Here is a 27434-nt window from a genome sequence, read left to right as displayed (position 1 = left end):
CTCTAAAACAACTGGAAGAACACGTGCAACAGTAAGAGAGTAACCCAGTGAAGCAAGGTGTCTGTCGCTTTGGGGGATTGGGTGGAAACAACGGGACAGTCAGTTGGATTTTGAAGGACACTTCTGCTGTGGATTCTGTTACTTAGCACAGTTTGTCTGGAACTGGATTTTCTGGTAATAAGACCCGTATTTGTTTTTAAGCCTTGAAATTGAAAAGACCAGATTGGAAGCCACTGTCCAGCAACAAAGCAATAGGATTGAAGCCCTTCAGAGAGACCTGCAAGCCTCTGCCTCAGTAAGCTAGTCATAAATTTCCCTTTTTGTGACTCTTGAGCCTAGTTGCCTATTTCTGGGGGGAAACTGTAAGACGAAGTTTTCCTGGAGAGCCTAGGGGAGCTCAGTTTCTGCCTTTTCCTCAGTAGAGGCTGCTCAGAAAGCAGCCTGGTCCTTTCCCCAGCTGCTACAAAAGCCCTGAGGGTATTTGCTGTGCTGGACACTAGAGCAATTCTTAGATTAGAAATTATGAGTTTCATCATGAGCTCCAAGGGACCCAGAAGTATTGCTCCCAGAAGTGTCTCACAAATTTTTAAGTAGTTGTGAAGTTTCTTCTTTCTGTCAGGGAATCTTTCAAGTGTTTTCTATGCTCGTTTCCAGCAGATGATAAATGCAGTTATGATGGCCACCCTCTTTAGAGGTTTTCCCAGAATTCACTGCCTTTAGATCACGCTGAGTTTCCTTTTCTTTTTTTTTTCTGTGTACAGGTTGGTGAACTTTCCCAGCAGCTGGACATGCAGCTAGAGGCCCAAAACCAGACTTTGCAAGAAGAGCTGTCCACTCTGCGTGGGAAGTATGAAAAACTGGAGAAGAGCAAATGCCAGCTGCAAGAAGAAGTGACAAAAGTCCATCATCGTTTGGAGACTTTCGTGCTGGATGGCAGCCAAACAGCACAATGTAAAAGAGAGGTGGAAGAACGAGCTGACCAGGAAATACGTCAAAAGCCACAAGACGTCAGTCTCGTTCTGCAAGTAAGTGAATTTCTCACCAGTGTCCACAGGCGCTACGTAAACTTCTGTTGTGGCCATCGGTTTTGGTCTTTTTCTTTTGCTCCTGTATTCTGTGTGTTAGCTTCTGCCTTTCCTGAAGGCAGTGGGAGAAGGCAATATGGTTGGGCAGGAGGGCTGTCATGGGTGTGTAATGTGCCAGCAGGTCCCTGAATCAAAAGCCTCCCCCAGGTAGATTCCCACTTTGCAGTGCTTGGGGGTATCTCTGTCCGCTGGCCTGGTTCTCGCTGCTCATCCTTCAATGGGTTTTGCAACTGCCAGCTGTCATGGCCAGACCTACAGGTGCTGCTTTGTCCTTGTAGGGGGGGAAGGTGCTCAGAAAAGGAGTCACTGAAATTCCAGGGGTGGGGGTGAGGGGGTGGAGGTGGGGGATGCTCTTATTGTCTTTGAGGAATCCTTTTCGATATACCCTGTCCTACAGATACAGTGTCTCTTCATTAGGAGCTTTGAATAAGAGTGCTGATTTGGGCTTCTTTCCCAATGAAAAGAATTATTTGCCGTGGTAGCTCCTGGCTTCTGCCTTGGTTGCTGCTGGTAGTGAGGAGGCACAGCTGCCTCTCTGAGTAAGGCAGGGCCCTTGAAACTGGATATGTGCAATTTTCTGCTGGGCAGAGCTCTCTTTTTCTTGTGGTGGTTGAAGGTGCACTGTCTCCTTCAGGCACAGGCAGCCTCCCAGGCTCGATTAGGACAGAACGGAGACAGTCATTGCGATTCAGTGAGAATCCAGTTAGAAGAAAGAATTAGAGATCTCGAAAGTGAACTGGACAGGGTAAAGAAAACCCAACAAGAGAGTGCTTCTCGTAAAGAAGCAATGCGAGGAGAAATGGAAATGTACAAAGACCTGTATCTGGAGGAATTGAAAACTAGAAGATGCCTAGAGAAGAAACTGGAAAGGTAAGTCCATGCTTTTTTGGAGTGGTAATAAGAGACTCCGTTTTCTTCATGCATTTTCCTTCTAAATGCATTGTCTACATCTCAGCAGCATTATTGCCCTACATTGGCCAACAGGGTCTGATGTAGTTGCCAAGACACTCTCCTTGATATTTGAAAAGTCGTGGCAGTCGGGTGAAGTCCCAGGTGACGGGAAAAAGGGAAACCCACTGTACCCATCTTTGAAATGGGTAGGAAGGAGGGCCCTGGTAACTGCCAACCTGTCTGCCTCCCCTCTGTGCCTGGGAAGGTCATGGAAAAGACCTTCTAGAAGCTATGTCAAGGCACATGGATGACAGGGAGGTGATCTGAAGCACCAGCACAGGACTGATGTCCTGAGGGACATCAGTGAGACCCCACCAGGAGTGCTGCATCCAGCTCTGGGGTCCTCAGCAAAGCAAGGACCTCCACCTGTTGGAGTGAGTCCAGAGGAGGCCACCAAGGGGGTTAGAAAGATGGAGCACCTCTGCTATGAGGAAAGGCTGGGGCAATTGCAATACTTCAGCCTGGAAAAGAGAAGGCTTTGGGGTGACCTAATTGTGGCCTTTCAGTACATGAAGGGAACCTACCACAAGGATGAAAAGAGTGCATTTAAAAGAGCATGTAGTGAGAGGACAAGGGGGGGGGGAATGTCTTCAAACGGAAAGACAGTAGGTTTAGGTTTGATACTAGGAAGAAATTGGTTGCTGTGAGGGTGATGAGGAACTGCAACAGGTTGCCCAGAGAAGCTGTGGATGCCCCATCCCTGGAAGTGTTCAAGGCCAGGTTGGATGGAGCTCTGAACAACCTGGTCTCGTGGAAGGTGTCCCAGCCCACAGCAGGAGGCTTGGAACGAGATGATCTTTAAGGTCCCTGCCAAGCCAAGCCATTCTGTGCTTCTCTGATGTCTGTGCTGCTTATGTGAGACGGTGGGGAAAAGGCTGGTTCTTCCTGTGTTTCATGGTTTTCTTAACTAATTTGCTGTGCAGGTTGGAAAAGCTTCTGAGGGTAGATAGGAGGAAACTCAGGGCTAATGAAGAAACCCAGTCCCAGCTGGAAGAAATGAAGAACAGATATTCTGAAAAGGTCAAGGAAGTGGACAGATTACGAACAGAGGTGAGCTGAGCTTTGGGTGGGGTTTTTTGGTTGTGATGTTACTTCTTTTGAAACCTGGGAGATGCTTTCTGTATATTTCTTGTCATGTTGATGATTTTTTTTTTCCCTTGGCTGCATTTTGGATGTGATGGGCTTTTCTTAATGCTCCTTCTGCTGTTACAGTAGTAGATGACTATAACTAATACGGAGGTAGTCATCATTATGGGTAAAGATGCAAATGAAAGGGCAAAGCAGTAGGTGTAAGGGCTCATGGAGGCCAGGCTGTCTTGCAGAGGAAGGGCAAGCCAAGAGTGGCAGCCAGCCTGGCAGGGTGCATGACCTCAGCGGCCAGGGAGCCCTCCCACAGGCCCTCAGCAAGAAGAGCAGAACAGGTCTGCTGACAGTAAGCGGGGTCAGCCAAGAGTGCAGATCCCCTGACTGGGCCTTAGGGATGGGCAGGTCTGCCATCCTTGCAGGACATCACGTCCATGGGCTGAGAGCAGTGGGGCCCAGCTCAGGCCTGGCTGTAGCTTGAGGGAGGCTGTGACAGCGTCATCTGGGTCTGACAGATGAATTCCTGCCCTGGAAGAGAGGGGAGGAACACCGCTGTCACTCGCAGGGCACAATCAGCCCCTGAGCCCTGTCTCAGGCGTGAGCTGAGCAGGAGGCACTTGACGTTTTGCTTTTCTCAACAGTGTTGTTGCTGCCCAGGGCACAATGAGGACAGGTGCCTCCCAGGGGAAACTCTGTAACTTATTGCTCACGGGTAGCTCTTTCAACCCCTCTTGTCACAGGGAGTCAGAAGGACGGTTCCCAGCAGTGGTTTTGAGGCTGCTCTGCCTGTGCAGTAGTGGCATGGAACCTTTGATTTCCTTCTCCGCTCCTTACTCAGATTCGTTGCTAAAGTGGCCATCTTTCACAGCTACACTTGGGTTTGGAAGGCATCACTGTAGAATCACTTACTGCCTTTGCAGTGATTCCTTTGGAGTCCGGAAGCTTGTAGCATTTTTGCATGAGGAACTCCAAAAGGATGGGAACCTGAGGAATGCTGAGACAAATGAGGTGAAAGCTCTTCTGGCTGGAAAAGAAGAGCCTGGTTGCACTTTGTTTCTAGTCCCGAGCCAGCAGATGATGAATATAGTCTCCCTGGCCACCCCCTTTTGGGGTTTCCACAGAATTCACTGCCTTTACATCACGCTGAGTTCCTGTTTTCTTCTTTCTGTCTGCAGGTTGCTGAACTTTCCCAGCAGCTGGACAGGGAAAGTAAAAAGTGCACGCAGCTGGAAGCCAAAAATCAGGATTTGCAAGGAGAGCTGTCTACCCTGCGAGGGAAGTGCAAAAACCTGGAGATGGACAAATGCCAGCTGCAAGAAGAGCTGGCAAAAGTCCAGCACCATTTGGAGACTAACATGGTGGATCGCACCCAACTAGAACAATGTAAAAGAGAGGTGGAAGAACGAGCGGACCACGAAATAAGACAAAAACTCCGAGAAGTCAATGAGTTTTTGCAAGTAAGTGAATTTCTCACCAGTGTCCACAGGTGCTACGTAAACTTCTGTTGTGGCCATCGGTTTTGGTCTTTTTCTTTTGCTCCTGTATTCTGTGTGTTAGCTTCTGCCTTTCCTGAAGGCAGTGGGAGAAGGCAATATGGTAGGGCAGGAGGGCTGTCATGGGTGTGTGATGTGCTGGCAGGTCCCTGAATCAAAAGCCTGCCCCAGGCAGATTCCCACTTTGCAGTGCTTGGGGGTATCTCTGTCCGCTGGCCTGGTTCTCGCTGCTCACCTTCAATGGGTTTTGCAACTGCCAGCTGTCATGGCCAGACCTACAGGTGCTGCTTTGTCCTTGTAGGGGGGGAAGGTGCTCAGAAAAGGAGTCACTGAAGTTGTGGAGGTGGGAGATCCTCCTGTTGTCTTTGAGGAATCCTTTTCCATATGCCCTGTCCTACAGAGAGAGTGTCCTTTCATTAGTAGCTTTGTATAATAGTAGCTCCAGGGTTCTGCTTTCATTGCTGCTGGTAGTGAGGAGGCACAGCTGCCTCTCTTAGTAAAGCCTTGAAATTGGGTACATGCAATTTTCTGCTGGAGAGAGTTCTCTTTTTCTTGTGCTGATTGAAGGTGCACTGTCTCCTTCAGGCACAGGCAGCCTCCCAGGACAGATTAGAACAAATCAGAAGCAGTCATTTAGACTCACTGAAAAAACAGTTAGAAGACAGAATTAGAGATCTTGAACGTGCACAGCGAAGGATAAAAAGCGACCAACCAGAAAGACCTTTTCAAAAAGAATCCACCCAGGCAGAAGTGGAAATGTACAAAGAGCTCTATCTGATGGAAGCGAAAACCAGAGAAAGCCTAGCCAAGAAACTGGAAAGGTAAGTCCATGCTTTTCTGGACTGATAATAACACACTCCTTTTTCCTCGTGCATTTTCCTTCTAAAATCCCTTTTTTACATCTCGCCAGCATGATGTGTGAAAGCAGAACACGGCATATTTGTGGGGAAAGTCCCTTAAGACCCTTCCCTTCATCAGACCTGTCTTCCTTTCTCTTTAAGAGTTCCAGCAGTAACACCACAGTAGTGCCATTATGGCATTATTGGTGTCTTTTTCAAGTTGATGTTGTTCTAGCAGGCAGTCTTTTTGCCAGTCTCTAATCTCCTCATCCCGTATGTGACAGAAAAGATGAATCTTGTGCCCTTTACTGTTTGAATAAGGAGAGGCCTCTCGGAGAACAGAGTTGGATTCTGTGCATCAAAAATAAGAATGCTCTTTCTTGGCTTCTGTTTTGGCAGCGGGTCTGAGGTTTGAGCTTTCCTTGAGAAGGCCAGGGTAGGCCAGAGTTCTTATGGAGGTGACACTTGCTGCTCCTTGCACTTAGTGTAATTTCTTAGAAACAGGCCCTCTGAACAAGCTCAGATCAAAAGATGTGCTTGTTTTGGACACTCTTAATACCTCTGGCTTTTAGAAGTCGAGTAGTAGTCAAGGACGTGGAGGGTAACTTTGCAAAAGCCTTACTGCCAAAGATGACTCTCTGTGTGCTTCTGAATGTTTCAGAGCTGATGAGAGACTTGCAGAGGCCGAAATCAACCTCTTTTTGGAGCGCCATAGAAGCAAATCTGCAGTCACAAGCAGCGCTGTCAGCATACATCTGGCTGCAAGTCCACTTCTGGATTCAGCTGGCCTGGGATGTCTTGGCAACAGTTTGGGACTGAACAGAAGTCTGGGTTTCAGAACACCACCCAGACATCTGTGGTAAAGCTGAAGATTTTAGGACATCAGGTTTGTACAAATTTTCCAGAGCGGTCAAAGGCCAAAAAATATTGAAATCGAAGCAATGAGCTGTGTAACTACCTTCTTTTTCAAGACAAACTGTGGTAAAGAGCACTGTGGGGCACGAACCACGCACCTAAGTTCTACACTAAATTTACATGTATGGTATGTGTGACCTATTTCAAGTGGCTGATGTCACCATGAGTGCCAAATGCCACCAGACATCTGTGAGACCCCATTTTCTTCATCATTGATCTTTGTTCTAGCAGTTTCTTCACTGGACCTTGCTTTAATATGTTACTATGGACAGGAGGCATTTGTTCCTGTAGTTCCTGCTACATCTTACTACATGAAACAGCAGAACTCCCTACTCCTTGGGAAGTCTTCACGGCCTTCTAATTGTGCAGCAATGCTGCAACCTCTGCAATAGCACTGGTCCAAGTATGCCCTGTAATCAGCAGTCAGTGTGATAGCACATCCCTTCCAGAATGCAGAGCATTATACCAGGAGACGTGGAAACCACACACCAGTAGTTGTCATCAGTGGGACAGCCACGTAGCATGGGACTGAGGCATGGCCAAGCTTCTCTGTTGACTTAGTGTGTTTAGTTGTTGGATGAATGTGAGAAGCATTTGTTCACTTTGAAGTCCATCTCAGTTCACTGGTCCCCTCACCTCCATTGGAAAGAACCCATTTCAACAAGGTGTCTACATACAGCACCCGGTTGAAGAGAAAAACACCAAGGAGATGAAAAGGGGCCAAGCAGTGTAGGTAATGCATAGCAGCGGCAGTTACAGACGGGAACTTTTCTGTACCGCTGTGAACACGTTTTTGAGGGCAGAGGCGTGGACAGGCATTATGGAAAGAACTCGTGAGGTAATTAGTGCTGTACCATCTGCAGGGACTATTCTGCAGGCAAGCACTAGAAAGGAAGCAAACTCCAGGGACCCAATGCAAAAGGGAGAAAAGGAGAAGACCAGGAGGGGCAGGGAGCACGGAACAAGTGAGGGAAAGAAAGGACAGAGAGATGGCAGCAAGATGTTAAAAGAAGGAAAAGGCAGAGGAGGAAACCATTCCTGTTTGAGGAAAAAAGCTGCCCTAGTTGAAAAGAAAAGAGTTGACAGCTGTGTCTTTTTTGAAAAAGAACAGGGAAAACAGATAGTGAAGGGAAGGACAGTGGGAGTACCCAGTGCTTCCTAAAACTGAATTGTGCAGCAACAGTCTTCAGCTCGTCCTTTCCATTGTGATTTTCCAGAAGAAAACTCTGGGCATCTCAAAGTTTTGTCAGTATCAAGACAGAAACCTTCACTGCTTTCCTAGCTTCCCTCAAGGATGTTACAGAAATTAAATATTTCTACAGGTTATTTCATGGCTCATTGTTTTATCCAGTTGCTAATTTATGCAGATGTGTAGTTCAAATCGCTATATAGGCTGCTTCAACGCTTTGCAACAACTGCTTCCCAGATCTACTTGTGGAAAACAGTTGAGTTGATTCCAAGAAAAGAATGCACGTGATCTGAGAATGGTGATACTGTTCTCACTCAGCGTCCTGACTGCAACAGCACCCATACATTTTGAGGCCACATGTGTCTCACAGCCTTGAGTGTACTCTCAAGGAAGTTGATGTACAACTACGTATGACATTTCCCCAGCCTTCAGCGACTGATGTCCGGACGGGTTTTGTTTCTTAGTTTGGGGGCTTGCTTTGATCCCAACATTTCTCCTTCCTATTGCATTTTTGTTGGTAGGACTTAGTCCCCTGAAGTTCTCTCTGACCTTGACTGCAACCTCTGGAGACTTTTAGTTTGTTGTCAACAGAGGAGCTGAGGATAGTTCACTCTCACTATACACAGTTTGTCTTCTCAGGATTTGCTTCAAACTCTACTACCATATCAAGTTCTAAAGTTTTTTTCCTCGAAGGGGTGTGTGTAAAACAATGGCTTAATCCACTGAAATCTTACCTCTTAACTCTGTAAATACTACGTCTTAACTGTGTATTTTCTGTATAATTCTAGGCACGACAGGAACGGGATGCAAAAATCGCTAGAGACCTTCAACGAGGTAATGTGTCATTATGTTAGGAGGGTTTTTAAGGAAAAAGGTGACTATTTCTAGCTCTTGACAGCTCTCGAGCCATTTTTATCAAGTTCCTGTGATAAGTAGGTTTTTGGTTTTTTTTTTCTGCTAGCCTTCCAGTTGAGACTTGAATGTGAAAACTTCCTGCTTACCAAAATGTTGCGTACAATGTTATGCACTTGCCTGGAAAAAACCAAGCGCAAAGAAACCCTTGGCTTAAGCTGAAGTTGCCCTTCACTGGAGTTCATCTCAAGCACAAACAGCAAAGCAGCCAAGCGATAAGTATAAGCTTCAGCCATCACTTCCCCTCCCATGTACACCGATGGCATTCAGCACTAAACCCCACCATACCCGTTCTTTGCTGTTGGTTCCTGATTTTTGCTACTATTCTGTGATTCATGGCTTGTCTTGGTAGCTTAGGTGGTGCAGTCTTTTTTGGAATAAGCAAGAAGATCAGTGACAAAAGATAATCTGTCTTTAGGAAAAGATTATTCAGTATTTTTTCGGCAAATATCAGTTCAGTGCTTGCCGTACGTAGCATAAAACATGCTGTAGAATTTGAGGCCAGGTGTCCAAAGAGGAAATGCACCTGTTCCATGGGAATTCCTTCCTCCAGAGTTACTGCTTTGCAGTGCCTGGTGCTCTGTAGTAGTAGTAGTGTGCCAATAAATCACTGGTTTGGACATAAAAGGAAAGCAGAGACTTCGGGTTGAAGAGGTCTACAGGGGGCTGTTTAGCACGGGAATCGTTTGTGGATTGCCTGAAGATGTTCAGTGTGTAGCCCCCAGAATGTCTTCCACTTGCTTTAGAAATGCTGTTGACGGATAAGCAATTGTGGAAAAAATGGGTTTCTTCCTTTGCACCTAGCCCTTCTGTTGTTATGTTCCCTTGGAAATTTTAAAGTCTCTGCCTGGATTGCAGTCTCTCGTGTTGCCTGTCATGTCCTTGCCTTATTTTGCCCTGTCTGCTGTAAAAGTAACACCAGGAATCTTGTCAATTTTCCCCCCAGCCACTGCTAAACCTACAAGTGGATCTGCTGGATCTTCAAAAAATCTTCATGTGGACCACGGACGCGGTCCCTGTGGGAATAACAGGTTTGCCACTCTTGGGATGAGGGTGTAAAAAATGGCTCCTTTAGGGAGGTGGGTTAAGGTTTATATAAGGTAGGGGTAGAATTTGCTAGAAGAAAGGGAGGGACTAGGGCAGAGCATGCAAAGTGTAACTATATAAGGGAAAAAGGGGGTAGGGTTTATCCAGTTTAGGGAAAGGGTGGCCATAAAAGGAAATACTGCAATGCAGCAAACTTTGGCCAATCAGGGAGTGGGGCCTAAGGATACAGCAATCAAGGGCATTTTCATACAACAATTTCAGGGTACAAACAAGGGAAAAACTACAATAAATATTTAGACACAACTGTAAAACTCGAAACGCATTGGGTCTGAACTTCTTGACAATTTCATACAGGGGTTTCATCCTCTGGAGGGTCACACATTTCTTCTTGTTTTCTCCAGCTTTCATATGCAGCCATGTCCTCACTCCCGACAGACCAGGATCCCCTTGCCAGAGTAATGGAGGAGCACCGTGATTCTTTAATCAAAAGTTACCGGATTTGAATGAAATGCTATAGAGAGGCTCTGGAAATCATTCAGTGTTCACAGTGAGTCTGTGGTTTCCCATCCCCCACTTCAGATGTGAAAACATGTTCCTTGCAGTCGGAATGTAAACTCATAAACTCTATTAAATGGATGTCAAGCACATTGCACTTACCTGTTGGTTTACTGATGCATAGCTGGTGTCTTGGTTTCTTATGCACTCACAATAAGAACACATCCATTTTTTCTGCCTAGCAGATTGACTGATCTTGATTCTTGAGCATGAAAGAGCTCAAGTCCTCGGAGCCATCATAGTGATTCAGCAGAAAACAGAAGAAAGAAGTAGAGATCTCAAAAGTCAATTGGACAGGATAAAAAACACCCAGCAAGACAGACCTCTTCAGAAAGAATCCACCCAGGCGGAAGTGGAAAAGTACAAAGAGCTCTGTCTGGTGGAAGCGAAAACCAGAAAAAGCCTAGCCAAGAAACTGGAAAGGTAAGTCCATGCTTTTCTGGACTGGTAATAACACACTCCTTTTTCCTCGTGCATTTTCCTTCTAAAATCCCTTTTTTACATCTCGCCAGCATGATGTGTGAAAGCAGAACAGGGCATATTTGTGGGGAAAGTCCCTTAAGACCCTTCCCTTCATCAGACCTGTCTTCCTTTCTCTTTAAGAGTTCCAGCAGTAACACCACAGTAGTGCCATTATGGCATTATTGGTGTCTTTTTCAAGTTGATGTTGTTCTAGCAGGCAGTCTTTTTGCTAGTCTCTAATTTCCTCATCCTGTGTGGGACAGAAAAGATGAATCTTGTGCCCTTTACTGTTTGAATAAGGAGAGGCCTCTCAGAGAACAGAGTTGGATTCTGTGCATCAAAAATAAGAACGCTCTTTCTTGACTTCTGTTTTGGCAGCGGGTCTGAGGTTTGAGCTTTCCTTGAGAAGGCCAGGGTAGGCCAGCGTTCTTATGGAGGTGACACTTGCTGCTCCTTGCACTTAGTGTGATTTCTTAGAAACAGGCCCTCTGAACAAGCTCAGATCAAAGGATGTGCTTGTTTTGGACACTCTTAATGCCCCTGGCTTTTAGAAGTCGAGTAGTAGTCAAGGACGTGGAGGGTAACTTTGCAAAAGCCTTACTGCCAAAGATGACTGTCTTTGTGCTTCTGAATGTTTCAGAGCTGATGAGAGACTTGCAGAGGCTGAGACCAAGCTCCTTTGGGAGCGCCATAGAAGCAAATCTGCAGTCACAAACAGCACTGTCAGCGGACATCTGGCTGCAAGTCCACTTCTGCATTCAACTGGCCTGGGATATCTTGGCAACAGTTTGGGACTGAACAGAAGTCTGGGTCTCAGAACGCCACCCAGACATCTGTGGTAAAGCCAAAGACTTTAGGTCATCTGTAGCAATTTGAAACTCGGATATCAGCACAAAAGGATTATGTAGCAGGCCATGGACCAACAGGGGCTGAAAGAAATCCCACCACCTGAGGATCGCATGCTTCTTCACAAGACCTACTGATATTTAACTATGTTGATCGGCCTGGCTCCTGCAGCGAGATATGGAAAGACTTTGTGATGATGATAACAGACTACGTAGAAACCCCTTTGTTCTCTCCCCCCCATGTAATCCTTGTTACAAGAAATATTAAACAATTGTGTGACTGTAGCAGAAAATTGTGTAATCCTCTAGTTAGCATAATCCATCCCCAACTTAGCATAATCCATCCTCCTCATTAACATGTCCTGCCCCCAGCACCCTTAAATTGTGAGATGCGTGTTCAATAAAGATTCCGGTTTTCACCCCCAAACTTGGGATTGATTAGTTGTTGACCTCCTACAAATGGTGCTGTGTGTGAGGCCCAGAGCCCCAGCTTCTAATATTTAGAAGCTTGCAGTCCAGAGCTGACACGGCATTGGCAGAAGAAGCGGCTCCTTCTCTCCCGGTGGAGGTGCGTGGCTGAACTTAAAAAAGGGAACGTACATAGAATTCGTCACACTGCAGCAGGACTGCAAGTGAGCAGCTTCCAACTAGGGGGGGCAGAGCGCTGCCGGCGGAGAGACCCGGGAACCAGCCCATCCCACCCCCCTCACCTCCAACCAAGACAGAAAAATGAGGGAAAATAAAAAAGGCGAAGAAAGCAAACAACAAAGACATCCTTCCATAGCTAATAGCCAAAATTGTTTTTAGATGAATGCCTGGACATAACAAAGATTTTATTCATTAACTCAGACACTTCAATCAGCAAGTCTTGGTTTAAATAAGTGATGATGTCTAATAATGTAAACAAATTCAAGAGGAACCTTGCTAATTGTTTTCTAAAATTGTTCACCTAGATGGCAGTCCCTAGTAGAATGAAGTTTTTGTGTTTGTGAAAATTTTTGCTAGGTTTTGTAATACCTATGACAAAAGGGGTGATCACAGCAAGTGAGAGGTTTAGTCATCACCGGGTGACCAAGGAGATTGTTTTCCTGTGGGTGTATCAGAGGTACCATCTGCAGATCTTAAGGAAGTGGTCTTGGAGAAAGGAGGCTAATGCTGATTTTGAGGATTAAATATTTAGGCTGTGTGGTTGCATGTCAAGCAAGGCCAAGACAAAGGGACCTGTTACCCAAACTATCCCAATGAAAACAGGATGGGTAGCCTGCCTATTAGATCCCAGGCACTGTGGGGACCAGAATAACCACAGTGACTAATTGTGATGGGAGGCACTCATGAAACACACATTCCCATCAAAATATGGCTTTTTATTTTAGAGGCTCCACAAGCATAGCGTAGTAGAATTGTTTAGGTTGAAAAAGACCCTTAAGATCATCAAGTCCAACTGTTAACTCATCGCTTCCAAGTCCACCACTAAACAATATCTTCAAGTGTCATTTCTGCACATCTTTTTAATACTTCCAGGGATAGTGACTCAACCACTTCCCTGGGCATAACAACACCTTCTGTAAAGTTCTTCTCCTTAATATCGAATCTAAGCCTCCCCTGGTGCAACTTGAAGCCATTTCATCTTGTCCTATGGCTTGTTATCTGGGAGAAGAGACTGACACCCACTTGGCTACCATTTCCTTTTCAGGTCACTGGAGAGAGCAATAAGGTCTCCCCTCAAGTCTCCTTTTTTCTAGGCTAAAAAACACCGGTTCCCTCTGTTGTTCTTCCTAAGACTTGCTGCCTTTCAGGATACACCCCTAAATCAGCAACAAGGCATCCATATCATCACATAATGAGTGTCCATATGATCATATGATCATGTGATCATATGATCACATGATCATATATGCTTAAATAACTCAAAACTCATTAAGCTTCAGAAAAGCACTGATTCTGAGCACTCCTGATGTTTTACTTGACAGCGAATACTTCTCCCAACCTGACCATTCCAACTAGTCTCCTGACCCTCTGTCACAACAGCACAGTCAGTAGCATGGCTGGAGAGTTGCACTTTGCTGCTTGAGGGAGGAGTCCTACAACAAACAATTTTGTACCATGCGTAGAAAGTTAAATTATGAGGCAAACAGTACACCAAGAATTTACTGCCACTAGATGGCAAAAAACACATATGGAAAGCAACAACACATTTCTGAGAGCACAGCTAATGTTCTCTTCACTCAGGGGAGTTTATTCCTTTCTCGAGTAGCACAAGCAGGAAGACAACAGGGCAGCACAGAAGCCCTGTCCAAGTATGTACTTTGCCTTTGGAAAAGCTGCATTAAGTACCAACACTGCTTAATTCTCCACAACCCTCTGCATCAAGTTCTGTTTTAAAGCTAGCTAGCAAAAAAAAAAAAATTGTAGTTGTAGCCTAACAGGAGGTTTGGGGCTCCATAGAGTTCAGAAATCTGTCTGCAAGAGACTGTGAATCTCTGAGGATAGTGAAAGAGAAGGGGATATGGGGAAATCCTTAGCCATTTGAAAGGATTTACACTGCAAGACTCCTTGTTGACTATGGGACACACCATGTCATTTAAAGAGACACTTAAAGAACACAAAATGACCTCATCGATGCTAGGCCTGGGGACAGGCACACTGTGCAAGTCACTTGGGAAAACACTGGCACGAAACTCTCATTACCATGGTGTTATAAGTAATTACCACTAATTACTTATGGTGTTATAAGTTTTCCAAACATACTGGGTGTCTCAGTTTAAGGAGACTGAAAGTGTTTTGCTAAGGAGGGCGAGTTATGAGAGACTAAACTCCTCTCTCTCAGCAATTGTAAATCCAAAATTAAGAGGCTCCAATCAAGAAAGTATGGAAAAAAGGAAAATAACAACCCTTTATTAAAGGATATATATGTATTGGCAAAACCAGCAAAAGAACACTAAAACAACTAAACAATAATCCTGTACCCAAAAAGTCACCCGCAAAAAAAGGAAACAGTTTGACACTTCTCTGTCCTCTAGTGCGATTCTAATCCCGGTTGGCAGAGGGCGCTGTTGGATCACTGGAGGAGCAGAGCCTGCGGTTGCTCGGTGTTGGTCAGCAGGGGGGGCTGTTGGGCTCTGCTGGTTGCCGTGTGGGGGCCCCGGATCGCAGGAGAAACCGAAAAATGGAGATTTTCCCACTCACCGAGGAGGGGAAGGGGAAAAGGGGAAAGAAGGGCGGTTTCTTTCCCACTAAACTCATGCTGTCTGCGGCTGGCTGTGGTCAGGACTCCCCTTTTTTTGTCAATGAGTACAAAACTCTCCAATGAAATCTGAGCAGATTTGAGCTGGAGACAGAGCAGTGCACAGGCAAGCCGAGGCTGGAGAGCAGCCGGATGACCAGGTCGAGAGCAAAACAGCCTCAGAGCTTTTTCCAACACACACACACACCCCCCTTGTGGGAGGTGACTGAGTTGTGGACAGCTTGGGCCCTGAATTTGAGTGGTTGCAGCTGTGAGGTTGTAAAGGAATGTGAACACTGAAGTGAGAAGAAGATAAACAAAGAAGATGGAACTACTGAACCACAGAGGCAGCCGGACATCTGTAACAGTTCGTTTGGATACATGTCCGGAAAAAAAACAAGTGCCAGAAACATTCAAACGCACAAAATATCTTTTATTACAGTGAGAATAGTAATAATAATAATAAAATTAGCAAAAAGAATCAAAAACTAAAAAAAGATACAAAATAACTACCTTACTGTGTGACCTTAAAAAACAAATGCTACAAACAGCATTTATAACACGATATTAACTAGTAAAAAGAGAGTTTAAAGGGATACCAAAAAGGGATCTTAACACAATATTATGGATAACTATTAACATGATATTGGTTAGTAAAAGGGGAAATTAAGGGAAAAATACTATGAACAACTTATTTATGTAAAAATATTCAATAGTAAAAGGGGAATTAAAGGGACACTAAAGGGATATTAAAAAAGTTTATTCTCTCGGTTGCTTCCTATCAATAAACTGTGCTTACACACACAGACAGGCCAGGGCTATCAGGATCTGCAGCAGCTGGTTGGTACCCATGCTCACTCCTCACTCACACACACACACCCAGCCCCAGACAGAGCTATTAGGCTGGAATGTAGTTCTGCCAGCCAGTTCCTTTGTGTAGGCAATCACCCAAAGCAGAAAACTGTCCTCCCCATTCAACATTCCTCCCCCACATACAGCAGGGGAAAGAAAATTCCCTTTGGTTTTTTAGAACAAGTAAACCCATGACACTGGGGAACAAATCCCCCAGTATATTTCCCCCATCTCTACACTGTCATCTCCTTTGAACACTAGGCTGGGCAGTGATTCTTACTGTCATTGGATCTCTGTGAACACAAACGGAGCTGTCCTTGGGGGCTGAATGACTGCAAGGGTCATAAGTTAACATAGCATTGAGGACTTGCGCTGCACATCCCAGCAGCTGTGCCACAAGGAACTATGTTACTGGTAAGTTTCATTTATCTGGCGCAGTGCTACAGACAGAGCCCATTCATCCTGGTTTTCAACCTACTAATTTTCTTCACATCGAAACCCCCTTTCCATACTTGTTGGGTTTAACAGCCTTTGCAACACCTTGCAAAGCAAAATGACACAAAAGAGCTGGTTAATATTCAGGGATCACTTCCATCAAGCTCAAGAGAGTTTCATCCTAGAAAGCAGGAAGTCAGGCAAAAATTCCAGGAGGCCTGCATGGATGGCTTCATAAGGAGTTTCTTGTTCAAACACAAAAAGGAAGCTTAGAGAGAGTGGATGCAAAGAAAGATAACAGAAATGTTGTCTGGGCATGCAGGGATGAAGCTGGTAAAGCTAAAGCCCAAATGGAACTGAATCAGGCCAGTGGTGTCAGAGACAACCAGAAGGACTTCTTTAAGCATGTAGGTGACAAAAGGAAAACCAGGGAAAATGTGGGCCCATCACTCACCAAGAAGGGGAAGCTTGTTACACAGGACAGGAAAAAAGCAGAAATACTGAATGTCTTCTTTGCCTATGTCTTTCCTAGCTTTTCCCAACCTTCAGGGATCAGGACAACTGACTCTAGGAAACCCTATTCCAAAAGAGGACTTGGACTAGAGCACCTTAGTCTTTCCGTGATTATGTGCAGAGGGTGAGCAGTAGCCACCAGTAAAGCAGGGCCATACCCACAGTGCGGCATGTGCAAAAGCATGCAAAGCATAATGGGGCTCCTCAGCAAGAAGCAATAGCAGTCGCCAACAAGACTCTAGCAGGTGTCCTCCTTTTCTTCTGTTCCCCCTGCCAGCTTTGCTTCTCCCATTCTCCGATCACAAGGCTGTACCCTCTGCTTGCCTCTGGGACAGGTGGGGACCGGTCCAACTTTGGCAGAAAGGGCATGGCTGCCAGAACTGTCGCGACATTTTAGAACTGCTGCGTTTGGTCAGAGAATTGGAGCTCTTTGGACCTAGGTGGGAGGGATGAGGAGAGTCATATTTTTGAAGGCTTATTAAGGCTTTCTTCCTGGGCTGGGAGTTAAGACTTCCCTCTCTGCCCTTGATCTGAGTGCAAATCAGTCTGGCAGATATCTTCAAGGCTGAAAGAGAAGCCAGGCCTGAAGGCCAAGCCAGAGTTCTCCTCTGCTCCCTTCAGCTCTGCTTGCAGCTGCATCCTCAGCCTGTCCCAGAGGCCAGACAAACATGTCCCCTTCCTCTGTGAAGGCTTGAAGCACAGTCATGTTAAGATCATGGCCTACAGGTGAGCTATTGCTACTAATCAGTTGCCAGACTCTTCCAGTGCTTTAGAGCCATCCTCTTTGTGTTCTGGGCAGAAGATAATAGCGGGTGAGCTTCTGGTAGCCATAAAACACAGGCAAATCCCTGATCCTGTGGGAAGTGGAGGGGTTTGTAGCCTGCAAAGAAGAAGGGAAATTTCTTCAGCCTGCTTGCGGTGCATTGTAGCGTCTCTCCCCTGAGAAAGCTGGTGCAGAACCTCTGGGCCTTCACTTTGTGTTGTCATTGGGACAAACCGGGACAAGACGTGTTTGAAAGTTTCTTCCTGCCTGCTGTGTGCTGCCCATTGGCTGCTGGAGCAGCAGAGCAGAAATTCACTGTTGGCATCTGGCAAAGCAGCAGGTGACAGCAATTACAAGGGGGTGGGGGGAGAGGTGTCTGCTCTTCAAGAGGGACAAGACAAAGGAGTTGGGGAATTGTCCCGGTGTGGTATATTAATATAATATAAAAGACAGGACCCAGCAGCTAGTTGGCAAGCAGTCAAATCTGTTTATTTAAAAGAAAAATGTCTCCCTATAAACCCTCTGACAGACATTTGACCGCCTGACAAATGACAGCACAACACACACTGCTCATGTGCCCCAATAGTCTGTCCAGGGACTTCAGTTCCCAGAATGCTTCCCTCACTATTCTCGGGACACGTCCCTACATCCTGGAATTCTGGCATGGCAGGCTTGGAGCACTCAGTGGGCATTTCTTGAGAGCTGTGGTGGCCCCCGCCTGCTCGGGCTGGGATCCCACTTCATCCTGAGCCTCATTTCATGGAAGTGTGTCCAGAGGCAGCTCGGCCACAGGCAGAAGCAAAATCCCAGAGCAGGTGATGTGGGAGCTGCTCCTGCACCTACCACAGCCTCCGGCCCAGTGGGAGCAGCCCGGGCCCTGCCCCGGGGTGCCCTGAGGCGGGGCAGTGCCCACTCCCGCCAGCCGCCCTCACAAGGCCCAGGCCGCCTCCTTCCCACAAGGCCCAGCAGGGCCGCCCTCACTCCTGCCCCACCCTGCCATGTCCCGCCCGGCCTCACCCTGCACCGTGGCCTCTGCCACACCCCACGGTGACGTGCTGAGCGTTCCACCTGCCATTGTGACACCACAGGCACCAGTCGAGCACAGCTTCGTTGGTGCCCGGAGCCGGCGCTCAGAGCTGCTGTAGCCTCTCGAGGAGCAGTAGCACATCCCGCTGTGGGAGCATTTCGCGCCTGTATCGCCGTCTTGGTAGCTGCAGGCCACGAACGCTGCACAGGGCAACCTCGTCTGCCTTGTGCTTTATACCCCGTGCCCATCCTTCTTCTCATCCTCGTCCCTTTGTCACCCTCACCCCTAACCTCACCCTCGTCCCATTCCTCATCCCTACTTGGCGCCCGGCAGCCCCTCTGCAAGGGGGCTTCTTGCACTTCCTGCTGCTGGTAGCTCCAAGCAGGGCCATGCCGTGGCTTCTCAGCAAGAAGCGACGGCAGTCACCATCCAGCACCACCAGTGGGCAGCCCCGGGCTGCCACCAGCTCCACCAGCGCCTCCGAGCTCAGGGAGAACGGGCTGGGCAGGCTGCACCGCGCGGCCGCCCGCGGCGACCTGGCCTGGCTGAGGCGCTGGCGCTGGTATGTGAAGGTCGTCGGCATCGACAGGCGAGACCAGGAGATGCGGTGAGTTCTATGGGATGCTGATGGCACACCTTGGCTGCTCCTGAGCCAAGCTGCAGTAGTCCTCGGCAGCCCTCTGTTAAGGACAAGGCTTGAAAAGTGAGATTTGCCCTGTCAGCTGGGAGAGGGAAATCTTGACCTTTTCACTGCTTGTTGCTGCCGGCCGGGCTCCAGCGCTGTTGGAAACGCGTGTTGCCGACCTGCCGCTTTGCCGTAGTCTCTGCAGGGCTGTTCTGCAGCTGCTCAGCCCTCACCTCTTCTCTTCTGCCCTCTGGCTAATCAGCGCAGGATTGCAGCAGCAGCAGCAGCAGCAGCAGAGAGCAGCAAGCGGGAGGAGCAGAGTCCGGGCAGGGTCCCCAGGGTGCTGGGTAGAGACACGGCTTTGGCTCATCCTTTGTCTGTCTAAGTTAAGAGCGTGTGTTTAATTTTTAGGACACCTCTGCATCTCGCTTCGGCAAATGGCCATGCAGATGTCCTTAGATATCTGCTAAGAAAGAACAGCCAGCCGAATCTCGCTGACAACTTGAAGAGAACGGCACTGATGAAGGTGTGTGGAATGCCTTATGATCTTGTAGGTGGGGATTAGTAATGGTGTGTTAAAGGGGAGGTGTCTGGCAGGATTCCTTGCATCACTGAGCCATAGAAACATGCATATTGCAATTGGCGTGGCATAGGCCTCTGTTAGCTAATCTTTGAAGATGGTCTTCTATCCTAGCGTTCAGGAGCTGAGGAAGTTGTGACAGAGGGGGGTGTAAAAGTTGGAAGTCTTTCCCTTTTCGTGTGTTGTTCCCAGGCAGTACAGCAGGAGCAGGAAGAATGTGTTGCTATTCTGCTGGAACACGGTGCCGACCCGAATCTGGCAGACGCTGGCGGCAACACTGCCCTTCACCTGGCTGTCCTGTCTAAAAATACAGCTGTAGCAGGGCTGTTACTCGAGCATAATGCCAGTAGTGATGCTCAGAACCAGGTAACCTTGGCACGTGGGTAAAGCTGCTCTTTCAAACAGCTGCAGAGCTTGTCTGTGTCTTTCTAATGGCGATTATTTGTCCTTTTAGATGGGATTTACTCCCTTAAAACTTGCAGCCCTCCTACAGCATGAGGAGATTCTGGAGTGCCTTCTGAAAAAAGCAGCGGACAGGCATGCTCAAGCCCAATTTGAAAGGTGAGGGGTTTGTCAAAACAGCACACGGGTCTTCTCGGTAGCCTGCAAGCAAGACCGAGACGAGGGGCGTGGCAATGAGCTTGGAAAAAGAAGGAGGAGTCACGTGGAAGCAGTTCCCTGTGTGACTGGTAAATGCAGGTCTGCACTTGGCTGCTCTCGTACCTTAGGGGCTCTCGTACTTTGCCCGCTGAGGTCTGCAAGAAAGCGTTGTCTGTGGTGCCCTCTCCCCACACAGACCCAGAGCCATCGGGAAACTTGCCAGTAGCTCAGCAGCATGGCTGCTCTGCAGGCAAGGGAGGTTTAAGCCAAGGCATAGTTGGTGCGTTAAGTGCTCTGAAGGGAAGCATTGGGAGAAAGAGAAGCAACAGTGTCTGAGGGAACACGAGGGGCTCCAACCACACATAAGGAGAAAATTCCTGCCATGTAGATGGTCAGGCGGTCGAACGGATTGCCCCGGGAGTTTGTGCAGCTGCATCTGTGGGGCCTTTGAAGAGCAGTGCAAGGAGCCCTGAACAGCATGGCCTGACCTTGTAGTTGAGGCTGCTTTAGGGAGGCCCCTTCTAAGATAAATTCTCCAATGCTTCCATGTACTTGGCTTCGCTTTCACGGAGCTTGTAGGAAAGAGGGGAAGAGCTCTTTCGGGAACAAGCAGGGGAAAAATGATGCGGGATCAGACATGTTTCGCATTAAATCTTGGATGCTTTAGGACTGCTTTTGTGGTTACTGGAACCCATGAGGCTCACCTGGAGGAAGATAATCTGCGCTTGCAGGAGGAGTTGGACAGGGCTGACACGGAGGTATGGAAAGCCTGTCCCTACAGGGATAAACCAGACAAAACAGTATTCTGGGAGCCAGTAGGACAGAGACCTAAGGAAGTGGCAGTTACATCAGGCTTTGATCTGCCTCTGTCCCTCCAGCCCCCTGCCCCACAACCCGCCATGCTGAGGCAGAGCTGCCTCTCCTTAGGGTTTCACCCGTGACCGGCCAGGGGGGCTGGGGTTCCTCTCTCTCTGCTACATTCAAGATTTTCCTGCTTTAAGAAGACTCCCCACACACCCCTGGCGTGATTCTTGACTCCAGGGCAGGTCTGTGGAGCAGTTCACCTGGCTGCCTTTGCTGAAATGGTGGTCATTAGCTTGTCAGTGATGCCATCCTTCCTGGCCCCACCACACTGAAGCAGAGCTGCCTCTCCTCAGGCATCCACTGCTTCCTGCTTAGGGGCTGCTGGGCACCTCTCTCTGTGCTACAGTCGGGGTCATTCCCGCTTAAGAAAACTCCCCATGCTCCCCCTGTGCAATCCTGGGCTCCAGAGCACATGTGCCAGAGCACTTCACCTCTGACACTTGCGAGATGCCTTCCTTTAGGAAGATGAATTAGTTCACTCATCTTTTCCTGGAGCAGCAAGCAAGGGAATACAAGAAGCATCACAGGTCACAAAAATGGTCCGAGGGGCAGTGTCAGTGCTTAGAACCGTGCTGTAGGAAAGCAGTGGAGGGGTGGGAGAGGCTGCTGTAAAAGAGGACAAAGGAATAGAGCTTGTGTTCATTGGGTAGTAGAAGTGAAGCTTTGAAGGTACTTGAATTGATTCCAGTTCTTTGGGCAGAGGGTATGCACACATACATGCAGCACCTGAGTTCTTCAGCAGCAGCTGGCTCCTCTATGTAAAAGCTCCCCTGACAACTGTGGATTCTTACCGTGATTTTACAGCTGCAGGAGGAGGAAGAAAAGCATCTTCAGTCTGAGCATTGCGTTCGTGACTTGAAGACTGCCTTGGATGATAAAGAAAGAGAAGCAATAACTTCTTCCCCGAAACTGCAGGACCTCCTGTTGCCATCTTCCGAGACTAATACCACTCTAAAACAACTGGAAGAACACGTGCAACAGTAAGAGAGTAACCCAGTGAAGCAAGGTGTCTGTCGCTTTGGGGGATTGGGTGGAAACAACGGGACAGTCAGTTGGATTTTGAAGGACACTTCTGCTGTGGATTCTGTTACTTAGCACAGTTTGTCTGGAACTGGATTTTCTGGTAATAAGACCCGTATTTGTTTTTAAGCCTTGAAATTGAAAAGACCAGATTGGAAGCCACTGTCCAGCAACAAAGCAATAGGATTGAAGCCCTTCAGAGAGACCTGCAAGCCTCTGCCTCAGTAAGCTGGTCATAAATTTCCCTTTTTGTGACTCTTGAGCCTAGTTGCCTATTTCTGGGGGGAAACTGTAAGACGAAGTTTTCCTGGAGAGCCTAGGGGAGCTCAGTTTCTGCCTTTTCCTCAGTAGAGGCTGCTCAGAAAGCAGCCTGGTCCTTTCCCCAGCTGCTACAAAAGCCCTGAGGGTATTTGCTGTGCTGGACACTAGAGCAATTCTTAGATTAGAAATTATGAGTTTCATCATGAGCTCCAAGGGACCCAGAAGTATTGCTCCCAGAAGTGTCTCACAAATTTTTAAGTAGTTGTGAAGTTTCTTCTTTCTGTCAGGGAATCTTTCAAGTGTTTTCTATGCTCGTTTCCAGCAGATGATAAATGCAGTTATGATGGCCACCCTCTTTAGAGGTTTTCCCAGAATTCACTGCCTTTAGATCACGCTGAGTTTCCTTTTCTTTTTTTTTTCTGTGTACAGGTTGGTGAACTTTCCCAGCAGCTGGACATGCAGCTAGAGGCCCAAAACCAGACTTTGCAAGAAGAGCTGTCCACTCTGCGTGGGAAGTATGAAAAACTGGAGAAGAGCAAATGCCAGCTGCAAGAAGAAGTGACAAAAGTCCATCATCGTTTGGAGACTTTCGTGCTGGATGGCAGCCAAACAGCACAATGTAAAAGAGAGGTGGAAGAACGAGCTGACCAGGAAATACGTCAAAAGCCACAAGACGTCAGTCTCGTTCTGCAAGTAAGTGAATTTCTCACCAGTGTCCACAGGCGCTACGTAAACTTCTGTTGTGGCCATCGGTTTTGGTCTTTTTCTTTTGCTCCTGTATTCTGTGTGTTAGCTTCTGCCTTTCCTGAAGGCAGTGGGAGAAGGCAATATGGTTGGGCAGGAGGGCTGTCATGGGTGTGTAATGTGCCAGCAGGTCCCTGAATCAAAAGCCTCCCCCAGGTAGATTCCCACTTTGCAGTGCTTGGGGGTATCTCTGTCCGCTGGCCTGGTTCTCGCTGCTCATCCTTCAATGGGTTTTGCAACTGCCAGCTGTCATGGCCAGACCTACAGGTGCTGCTTTGTCCTTGTAGGGGGGGAAGGTGCTCAGAAAAGGAGTCACTGAAATTCCAGGGGTGGGGGTGAGGGGGTGGAGGTGGGGGATGCTCTTATTGTCTTTGAGGAATCCTTTTCGATATACCCTGTCCTACAGATACAGTGTCTCTTCATTAGGAGCTTTGAATAAGAGTGCTGATTTGGGCTTCTTTCCCAATGAAAAGAATTATTTGCCGTGGTAGCTCCTGGCTTCTGCCTTGGTTGCTGCTGGTAGTGAGGAGGCACAGCTGCCTCTCTGAGTAAGGCAGGGCCCTTGAAACTGGATATGTGCAATTTTCTGCTGGGCAGAGCTCTCTTTTTCTTGTGGTGGTTGAAGGTGCACTGTCTCCTTCAGGCACAGGCAGCCTCCCAGGCTCGATTAGGACAGAACGGAGACAGTCATTGCGATTCAGTGAGAATCCAGTTAGAAGAAAGAATTAGAGATCTCGAAAGTGAACTGGACAGGGTAAAGAAAACCCAACAAGAGAGTGCTTCTCGTAAAGAAGCAATGCGAGGAGAAATGGAAATGTACAAAGACCTGTATCTGGAGGAATTGAAAACTAGAAGATGCCTAGAGAAGAAACTGGAAAGGTAAGTCCATGCTTTTTTGGAGTGGTAATAAGAGACTCCGTTTTCTTCATGCATTTTCCTTCTAAATGCATTGTCTACATCTCAGCAGCATTATTGCCCTACATTGGCCAACAGGGTCTGATGTAGTTGCCAAGACACTCTCCTTGATATTTGAAAAGTCGTGGCAGTCGGGTGAAGTCCCAGGTGACGGGAAAAAGGGAAACCCACTGTACCCATCTTTGAAATGGGTAGGAAGGAGGGCCCTGGTAACTGCCAACCTGTCTGCCTCCCCTCTGTGCCTGGGAAGGTCATGGAAAAGACCTTCTAGAAGCTATGTCAAGGCACATGGATGACAGGGAGGTGATCTGAAGCACCAGCACAGGACTGATGTCCTGAGGGACATCAGTGAGACCCCACCAGGAGTGCTGCATCCAGCTCTGGGGTCCTCAGCAAAGCAAGGACCTCCACCTGTTGGAGTGAGTCCAGAGGAGGCCACCAAGGGGGTTAGAAAGATGGAGCACCTCTGCTATGAGGAAAGGCTGGGGCAATTGCAATACTTCAGCCTGGAAAAGAGAAGGCTTTGGGGTGACCTAATTGTGGCCTTTCAGTACATGAAGGGAACCTACCACAAGGATGAAAAGAGTGCATTTAAAAGAGCATGTAGTGAGAGGACAAGGGGGGGGGGAATGTCTTCAAACGGAAAGACAGTAGGTTTAGGTTTGATACTAGGAAGAAATTGGTTGCTGTGAGGGTGATGAGGAACTGCAACAGGTTGCCCAGAGAAGCTGTGGATGCCCCATCCCTGGAAGTGTTCAAGGCCAGGTTGGATGGAGCTCTGAACAACCTGGTCTCGTGGAAGGTGTCCCAGCCCACAGCAGGAGGCTTGGAACGAGATGATCTTTAAGGTCCCTGCCAAGCCAAGCCATTCTGTGCTTCTCTGATGTCTGTGCTGCTTATGTGAGACGGTGGGGAAAAGGCTGGTTCTTCCTGTGTTTCATGGTTTTCTTAACTAATTTGCTGTGCAGGTTGGAAAAGCTTCTGAGGGTAGATAGGAGGAAACTCAGGGCTAATGAAGAAACCCAGTCCCAGCTGGAAGAAATGAAGAACAGATATTCTGAAAAGGTCAAGGAAGTGGACAGATTACGAACAGAGGTGAGCTGAGCTTTGGGTGGGGTTTTTTGGTTGTGATGTTACTTCTTTTGAAACCTGGGAGATGCTTTCTGTATATTTCTTGTCATGTTGATGATTTTTTTTTTCCCTTGGCTGCATTTTGGATGTGATGGGCTTTTCTTAATGCTCCTTCTGCTGTTACAGTAGTAGATGACTATAACTAATACGGAGGTAGTCATCATTATGGGTAAAGATGCAAATGAAAGGGCAAAGCAGTAGGTGTAAGGGCTCATGGAGGCCAGGCTGTCTTGCAGAGGAAGGGCAAGCCAAGAGTGGCAGCCAGCCTGGCAGGGTGCATGACCTCAGCGGCCAGGGAGCCCTCCCACAGGCCCTCAGCAAGAAGAGCAGAACAGGTCTGCTGACAGTAAGCGGGGTCAGCCAAGAGTGCAGATCCCCTGGCTGGGCCTTAGGGATGGGCAGGTCTGCCATCCTTGCAGGACATCACGTCCATGGGCTGAGAGCAGTGGGGCCCAGCTCAGGCCTGGCTGTAGCTTGAGGGAGGCTGTGACAGCGTCATCTGGGTCTGACAGATGAATTCCTGCCCTGGAAGAGAGGGGAGGAACACCGCTGTCACTCGCAGGGCACAATCAGCCCCTGAGCCCTGTCTCAGGCGTGAGCTGAGCAGGAGGCACTTGACGTTTTGCTTTTCTCAACAGTGTTGTTGCTGCCCAGGGCACAATGAGGACAGGTGCCTCCCAGGGGAAACTCTGTAACTTATTGCTCACGGGTAGCTCTTTCAACCCCTCTTGTCACAGGGAGTCAGAAGGACGGTTCCCAGCAGTGGTTTTGAGGCTGCTCTGCCTGTGCAGTAGTGGCATGGAACCTTTGATTTCCTTCTCCGCTCCTTACTCAGATTCGTTGCTAAAGTGGCCATCTTTCACAGCTACACTTGGGTTTGGAAGGCATCACTGTAGAATCACTTACTGCCTTTGCAGTGATTCCTTTGGAGTCCGGAAGCTTGTAGCATTTTTGCATGAGGAACTCCAAAAGGATGGGAACCTGAGGAATGCTGAGACAAATGAGGTGAAAGCTCTTCTGGCTGGAAAAGAAGAGCCTGGTTGCACTTTGTTTCTAGTCCCGAGCCAGCAGATGATGAATATAGTCTCCCTGGCCACCCCCTTTTGGGGTTTCCACAGAATTCACTGCCTTTACATCACGCTGAGTTCCTGTTTTCTTCTTTCTGTCTGCAGGTTGCTGAACTTTCCCAGCAGCTGGACAGGGAAAGTAAAAAGTGCACGCAGCTGGAAGCCAAAAATCAGGATTTGCAAGGAGAGCTGTCTACCCTGCGAGGGAAGTGCAAAAACCTGGAGATGGACAAATGCCAGCTGCAAGAAGAGCTGGCAAAAGTCCAGCACCATTTGGAGACTAACATGGTGGATCGCACCCAACTAGAACAATGTAAAAGAGAGGTGGAAGAACGAGCGGACCACGAAATAAGACAAAAACTCCGAGAAGTCAATGAGTTTTTGCAAGTAAGTGAATTTCTCACCAGTGTCCACAGGTGCTACGTAAACTTCTGTTGTGGCCATCGGTTTTGGTCTTTTTCTTTTGCTCCTGTATTCTGTGTGTTAGCTTCTGCCTTTCCTGAAGGCAGTGGGAGAAGGCAATATGGTAGGGCAGGAGGGCTGTCATGGGTGTGTGATGTGCTGGCAGGTCCCTGAATCAAAAGCCTGCCCCAGGCAGATTCCCACTTTGCAGTGCTTGGGGGTATCTCTGTCCGCTGGCCTGGTTCTCGCTGCTCACCTTCAATGGGTTTTGCAACTGCCAGCTGTCATGGCCAGACCTACAGGTGCTGCTTTGTCCTTGTAGGGGGGGAAGGTGCTCAGAAAAGGAGTCACTGAAGTTGTGGAGGTGGGAGATCCTCCTGTTGTCTTTGAGGAATCCTTTTCCATATGCCCTGTCCTACAGAGAGAGTGTCCTTTCATTAGTAGCTTTGTATAATAGTAGCTCCAGGGTTCTGCTTTCATTGCTGCTGGTAGTGAGGAGGCACAGCTGCCTCTCTTAGTAAAGCCTTGAAATTGGGTACATGCAATTTTCTGCTGGAGAGAGTTCTCTTTTTCTTGTGCTGATTGAAGGTGCACTGTCTCCTTCAGGCACAGGCAGCCTCCCAGGACAGATTAGAACAAATCAGAAGCAGTCATTTAGACTCACTGAAAAAACAGTTAGAAGACAGAATTAGAGATCTTGAACGTGCACAGCGAAGGATAAAAAGCGACCAACCAGAAAGACCTTTTCAAAAAGAATCCACCCAGGCAGAAGTGGAAATGTACAAAGAGCTCTATCTGATGGAAGCGAAAACCAGAGAAAGCCTAGCCAAGAAACTGGAAAGGTAAGTCCATGCTTTTCTGGACTGATAATAACACACTCCTTTTTCCTCGTGCATTTTCCTTCTAAAATCCCTTTTTTACATCTCGCCAGCATGATGTGTGAAAGCAGAACACGGCATATTTGTGGGGAAAGTCCCTTAAGACCCTTCCCTTCATCAGACCTGTCTTCCTTTCTCTTTAAGAGTTCCAGCAGTAA

At 47.8% G+C, this 27434-nt stretch overlaps 2 protein-coding genes across 11 annotated transcripts in view; both read left to right on the top strand.

The window, feature by feature from the left end:
* Positions 1-27434, top strand: part of LOC127474535 (ankyrin repeat domain-containing protein 26-like) — a 55841-nt gene that overhangs the window by 25252 nt on the left and 3155 nt on the right. The window contains exons 13-15 of one of the 4 annotated variants that reach the window (XR_007905890.1): positions 6113-6337; positions 8344-8389; positions 8517-9001. The gene's annotated coding sequence lies outside the window, so the exon portion shown is untranslated. Of the gene's footprint in view, positions 1-6112; positions 6338-7229; positions 7914-8343; positions 8390-8516; positions 9002-27434 lie in introns of those variants that run through there. The other 3 variants (XR_007905888.1, XR_007905889.1, XM_051795456.1) reach the window with 3 other exon arrangements.
* Positions 17100-27434, top strand: part of LOC127474534 (ankyrin repeat domain-containing protein 26-like) — a 39255-nt gene continuing 28920 nt past the window's right edge. Inside the window, exons 1-8 of one of the 7 annotated variants that reach the window (XM_051795447.1) lie at positions 17540-18796; positions 19226-19340; positions 19587-19760; positions 19849-19955; positions 20662-20752; positions 21663-21838; positions 22009-22102; positions 22569-22832. In XM_051795447.1, coding sequence (XP_051651407.1) covers positions 18579-18796; positions 19226-19340; positions 19587-19760; positions 19849-19955; positions 20662-20752; positions 21663-21838; positions 22009-22102; positions 22569-22832 — 1239 coding nt within the window. In that variant the 5' untranslated portion in view covers positions 17540-18578. Of the gene's footprint in view, positions 17126-17539; positions 18797-19225; positions 19341-19586; positions 19761-19848; positions 19956-20661; positions 20753-21662; positions 21839-22008; positions 22103-22568; positions 22833-27434 lie in introns of those variants that run through there. The other 6 variants (XM_051795453.1, XM_051795442.1, XM_051795445.1 and 3 more) reach the window with 6 other exon arrangements.

The sequence above is a fragment of the Manacus candei genome, unplaced genomic scaffold, assembly GCF_025592945.1.
Source record: "Manacus candei isolate 608988 ecotype Guabito, Panama unplaced genomic scaffold, ASM2559294v1 h1tg000043l, whole genome shotgun sequence".
Lineage (NCBI taxonomy): Eukaryota > Metazoa > Chordata > Aves > Passeriformes > Pipridae > Manacus > Manacus candei.
The sequence above is the reverse complement of the archived record's forward strand: the minus strand, read 5'-3'. Positions and strand labels throughout refer to the sequence as shown.